General features: G+C 45.9%; 1 protein-coding gene and 1 long non-coding RNA gene across 2 annotated transcripts; one reads left to right on the forward strand and one right to left on the reverse strand.

The window, feature by feature from the left end:
- The first annotated feature begins 874 nt into the window (after positions 1 to 874).
- On the forward strand, positions 875 to 4,997 carry BCDIN3D (BCDIN3 domain containing RNA methyltransferase). Its single transcript, XM_058742850.1, has 2 exons — positions 875 to 1,130; positions 3,684 to 4,997. Exons 1-2 carry the CDS (start codon positions 897 to 899, stop codon positions 4,326 to 4,328), a joined length of 879 nt encoding a protein of 292 aa, XP_058598833.1. The 5' UTR covers positions 875 to 896; the 3' UTR covers positions 4,329 to 4,997.
- LOC131519629 (uncharacterized) lies at positions 1,507 to 3,678 on the reverse strand. The gene is made up of 2 exons (XR_009265725.1): positions 3,282 to 3,678; positions 1,507 to 2,865 (listed from the first exon to the last, which is right to left on the reverse strand). It is a non-coding gene; the product is annotated as an uncharacterized LOC131519629 (long non-coding RNA).
- Positions 4,998 to 5,723: the final 726 nt, after the last annotated feature.

A 5,723-nucleotide genomic window follows, 5' to 3' on the forward strand; every position in this document is an offset into this window, starting at 1 on the left:
AGGATTGATGTGAGGATTAAAAGGATTAATATAGAGGGGTGTCTGGGTGGCTCAGTCGGTTGAATGTCCGACTTTGCCTCAGGTCATGATTTCGCAGTTCACGAGTTTGAGCCCCACATTGGGCTCTGTGCTGACCGCTCAGGGCCTGGAGCCTGCTTCAGATTCTGTGTCTCCCTCTTTCTCTCTGCCCCTCCCCTGCTTGCACTCTGTCTTTCTCTCAAAAATAAATAAACATTAAATTTTTTTTTAAAGAATTAATATAGAATTAATATATGCAGAGGTCTTAGAGAGGGTCTGGCACCCGATAAGCACTCTTCAGTGCAGGCTCATAAGCCATGGTCCTTGCCTCTCAAAGAGCTCACAAATCAGTTGCCCCTATCCACCTGTCCCACCTGGCAGTCAGGACTCTCTGGGTCTTCTGACATTTCAAGTGCCCCACAGCTCCTGGCAACCCTTTCCTGGAGCCATGGGATGAACCGGGTGCAAGTTCCTGTATCACAGATTCCTCGTGTGACTCTGGATAATTTCCACTTCCTGAGTCTCATTGCATATGGAATGAAAGGAAGCTGGACCAAAATTGATTTCCAACATCCCCACAAACTCCTTGTTCTGGGTATAGCTCAAGTTGAAACTGTATCGGCTTGGGCAAGGCACGGAGCCTCTCTGCGTTTGTTTCCTCGCCTACAAAACCGGATAATGGAACTAACCACCCCCCAGGTGCTGGTGAGGGTGCAACAAAGTAACACAAGCCCCGGCTGTCCGCGCTCCCAGAGGGGACGTCAGCCTTCAGACCCACCCTTCTTTGCCATTTAACGCACGCGCGCTGGCGTCCCGTCCCCTCCCCGCGCCGGGATCCGACTTCCGGTTCCGCCGGGACCCAGAAGCCAGGCTGACAAATGGCGGCGTCCACGAAACAGGCCACCGGGGGCGTTGAAGAGGCCGCGGCGGAAGAGGAACCGCGAATTCTGGAACCCGGGGCCGCCCCGTTTGGAAATTTCCCTCAGTATTCCCGCTTCCATCCTCCAGAACAGCGGCTCCGCCTCTTGCCCCCGGAGCTGCTTCGCCGGCTTTTCCCTCAGAGTCCCGAATCGAGGCCGATCCTGGGGCTCGACGTAGGGTGTAACTCTGGGGTGAGTGACGGGGGCGGGGTCGGAGGTCGGGGAGCCGAGCGGTTGGCTTCCTCTGCGTTCGCTGGGGCTGTGGTTTGGGCGTGGCATCACACCCATCACCACTTTCCCCAAATGAGTTTAAACTCCGTTCCGAATTCCTGCGTCCCCGCTTGTGCGTTCGCCGCCTCACGGCCAAACCTCGGATGGGAAGGGCCACCGTTTTGGGGCTTCCGGCGCTTGCCTCCTGTACAGCGTGGCTGGCGACCTGGCTGCAGAGAGGGGGCGTCCGGACACCCGCCTTTGGGAGCGTAGGATTGGGATTGGGTTACTGGGAGAGAAGAGCCAGGGGTGACGGAATCACGCCTGGAATTAAGATTCGTGTGCCATACGGTGTAGGATGCATCCTGGAGCCAAGTAGATACTTATTTAAAAGCAGTGAGTTGACTGAGTACAGTGGAGAGGGTTGAGAGGGAGGATACAGCTCCTTGGCGGAGGAAGGCATTGCCACGTCTTCTTACCTCAAAGTATTCTTAGGCGTAGAGTGATTATAGTGAAATTACATTCAAAATATCGACATGCCACCCTTGACACCTATCTGTAACTACTAGCATATCCTAGAGGAGCAGATATTTTGACCCTATGATTGCAAATCACAGGCATGTAACAAAAAGTAAGTCTCTATTCCTGACCCTAAATTCTCCTTCCCCCCTACACATTGGCAACCGCTGTTTATAATTTCTTGGGTATGTATCCTGTGTGTATGTAGGCATTTATGTATGTATAAATATCACCTCTTTTTACCTTTACAAACAATAGCACACTATTTGGCACCTTGCTTTTCACTTAATAATTTGGAGATCACTCGTGTCACGACATTCTTTTTAGCAGCTTCAAAATTGTATGCATGTACCATAATTTATAGGGTGCTTTATTTACATTTTTAAAACTCCCAGGCCCCACTGTAGCCCTACTGAAACAGGATCTTGAGAGATTGAGCCCTTGAGTCTATATTTTCTTTTTCAAGCTCCCAGGGTATTCTGGGATTGGGGAATTGAGGTTGGAGAAGGTGAAGAGATGTGGTAGAGGAAGGATGAAGTGACAAATAGCTAGTGAAACTGGCACACCCAAGATCAGACAGGAAGAGGGAGTCAGCAAAGAAATAAGTATAGAAATGGGGAGAAAATTAAGCAGCATAGTATAGGACCTTCCTACTCTAAATATGGTCCTTGATCTACAACACCGGCATGACTTTTTAAAAGAATTTTTTGTGAACTATGCCACACATACAGAAAAGTGCATGAGACATAAATTTACACTTTATGAACTATTATAAAGCAGACACCTTTATGATCATTGTCCAGGTCAAGAATAAGACATTGTCAGAACCCCAAAAGTCTTTCTTTTAACTTTCTCTGTTCCTAAACCACCCCCCTCCACCCAGAGGGAACAACTAGCCTGACTTATGCTTATTTCCTTGATTTTCTTTATAGCTCACTATTTTTGTATCCCTAAACAATGTAATCTTATCCATTTTTGAAATTCATATAAATGGAAGCTTGCCATGTATTTTTTGCATGTGTCTTGCTTTTTTGCTGAACATTGTATATTTGTAAGAGTCATCCATGTTGATGCACTGAGCTGAATTCCTTCATTTTTAACTGCTATTTAGTATTCCATCTTAATGAATATATCACATTTCTTCATCCATGCTACTGTTGTTGGACATCTGGGTTGTTTCCGGCCACACTTTCTTCACCTGTACAAAGAGCATAAGTATTTTCCTTACAGCATTGTTGCACAGAGCAAAACAGGTGGTGCATAGAAAAATGCCTTGAAAAATGGATTAGAGCAACACAAATTTGAACTAGTTGTAATGGTTATAGAAGTCAACGTTAGACAAAGGAGATAGTGACTTGTTTAGGAGTCAAAGTGCTGAGGTGGTGAAAATCACAGATCATTAGACTTGGCTAGAAGGAAGTCAGCAGTGACTTTGGGAAGTGATAGATGCAGAAGTAGAATAAATCTCAAAAGGGGGTGGTGAAGCATAAGGCAGACAGTAAAATTGAGGCTGTAGAATGAAGGCTAAGCGAGGACTTTTGGAATCCAGACTTTTCCCAATCACAAGTCTGAGAAGCAGATGTTTATAAGAGGGTGCTTGTTCTGGTTCCTCACCTTCCTGGTAAGGAATGCTGGCTATGCCCTTGGAATCCTTTCTTTCTCCCTGAGGTCTGAGATACCTGAAAAAAGTGAGTTTACCAGCATATTACTCAAGCTGGACAAGACTGCTCTCAGCTCCTTTGCTGCATCCATTTGGCTGTAACTTTCAACCATACAGCCCAACCTACCATCAATGTCAGGGAAGTATAGAGATGACACATTATTGCCTGAGACCCGTGGAGGGCACTGAGAACCTGCTCTGTGGAAAACTTTTTGGGCAGCCTTCTTAGTCTAGGAGCTTCATATCTTATAAAGCAAAGACTAAGTGGCAGTCCAATGAGATGATAAGAGATAGAGGTCTTTCTTCCATTCACTGGTTGAGAGCTGCAATGACAAAGCTCTTTTGGATTTCTCTAGGATCTGAGTGTGGCTCTATACAAACACTTCCTTTCCTTACGTGATGGGGAGACCTGCTCAGATGCCTCAGGAGAACTCCATCTACTCTGCTGCGACATAGATCCAGTCCTGGTGGAACGAGCTGAAAAAGAATGTCCTTTTCCTGATGCCCTGACCTTTATCACCCTGGACTTTATGAATCAAAGAACCCGGAAAGTTCTCTTGAGCTCTTTCCTAAACCAGTTTGGACGGTCAGTTTTTGACATTGGCTTCTGCATGTCAGTAACCATGTGGATTCATCTGAACCATGGGGACCGTGGTCTGTGGGAGTTCCTAGCCCACCTTTCCTCCCTCTGCCGCTACCTCCTTGTGGAGCCTCAGCCCTGGAAGTGTTACCGGGCAGCTGCAAGGCGTCTCCGGAAGCTAGGCCTCCATGACTTTGACCACTTCCGTTCCCTTGCCATCCGAGGTGATATGGCCAATCAGATTGTACAGATCTTGACCCAGGACCATGGCATGGAATTAGTATGCTGCTTTGGCAACACCAGCTGGGACCGAAGCCTTCTGCTCTTCAGGGCAAAACAAGCCACAGAGACTCATCCAATTCCTGAATCACTGGTAGAGGAAGGGAAAGAAAAGAACAGATTAAGATCCTGGAGACAGTGAAGTGGGAGGGTGGGAAGGCCAGGAAAGAGATATTGAAAGAGTGTTATACAAAGAATTAAGTTCACTGTCCTTACTTCGTGATTGTAAGGCAGCCTCAAAACCTGGCAGAAACTTTTGGCAAAATGTCCAAGACATGTGATCGAAAGAATCAGTATCTATTCCCCACTGTTTGAGTTGATTCTGGAAGAAGAGACTGTATCTGTGGAGCAATGAGCTGGGCTCTCCGGATTGAAATGGCATAGAAAAAGTGATCTTGGTTCTAGGATATGGAGGGGGCTGCTTCTAGTGGTTAGAGACTTAGCCCAGGCTAGCCTTAGAATGTATCTGTTCCATGGGCAACTTGAATCTCATCTGGCTTCTTCAGGCTTTTGCTGGACTTCCTTATCCTGCCTTCAGGCATCACCTCACAATACAATCTGGAATGAAGAGTCACTGGCTTGGCTAAAGGAGAGAATTAGTATGAAAAACATCTTATCTTTCCAGAGCAGGTCATGTATCCAACATGCCCAGGCTCAGCACAGCATGTAACAGATACTAGCCAAAATGCGCTGGCTAGCATTTATAAGACGTTTAAAAGATTTAAATTATGACCCAATATCCAGCTGGTACAAATACAATGAATGAAGTGGGACTGTATAATTATATATAATAAAAGTGACTTGAGTATGATTGAGAATGCCCTGTGACTCTGGGGTAGGTAGGAAACTTCTGCTTTTAACCACTCTATCCAGGGAGTTTTCAGCTCCAGAAAAAGAACCTCCCCCAAGCTCAGAACAGAAAACATACCAGAGAGTAAGTTAATTTAGGACTTTTTTTTTGTCAGCGTCCTCTGCCAAAGCACACCAACATGGGGGTGGGGGGTACACAGCATTATGGCAGTGGGAATATGTGCAGGGAAACAGGCATAAAATGCAGTCTACAATTGAATGACTATAGCATAAATGCTGTGGGATAGGCGTCACTGATATACATCAGGTTTTGACACCCATGAGTTGAGTCCAAGGGAAAGTGGGAGATGGAGAAGGATTTGGTGGAGAGAAGATAGGAAAACAAAAGCTTCTTAGCTATACCTAGCTAAGAAGGGCGACTGGATTGATGAGTTTCAAAGTCCTTAAGATCCTATTATTTTCTGAAGTTATAGAAGGAAGGCTGGGGAATAAGAGTGTCTGAACCACCAATTAAACTTTGGACCTATTGGTAGAGAAGGTAGTAAAAGTTCCTGCTAGGGAATTTGAACTCTATGCATAGAGAGCAAAAGCTAGTACATTCCCCAAACTATAGGAGAGTGGAACCAAAACCTTCATTTAGGAAAACCGGTTTTTCTATTTTGTGCAGGATAATTATGTGGTTGGTATCATTTCCAATCTCAGACTCCAGTACTACTTTTCAATCTTT

The sequence above is a fragment of the Neofelis nebulosa genome, chromosome 8, assembly GCF_028018385.1.
Source record: "Neofelis nebulosa isolate mNeoNeb1 chromosome 8, mNeoNeb1.pri, whole genome shotgun sequence".
NCBI lineage: Eukaryota > Metazoa > Chordata > Mammalia > Carnivora > Felidae > Neofelis > Neofelis nebulosa.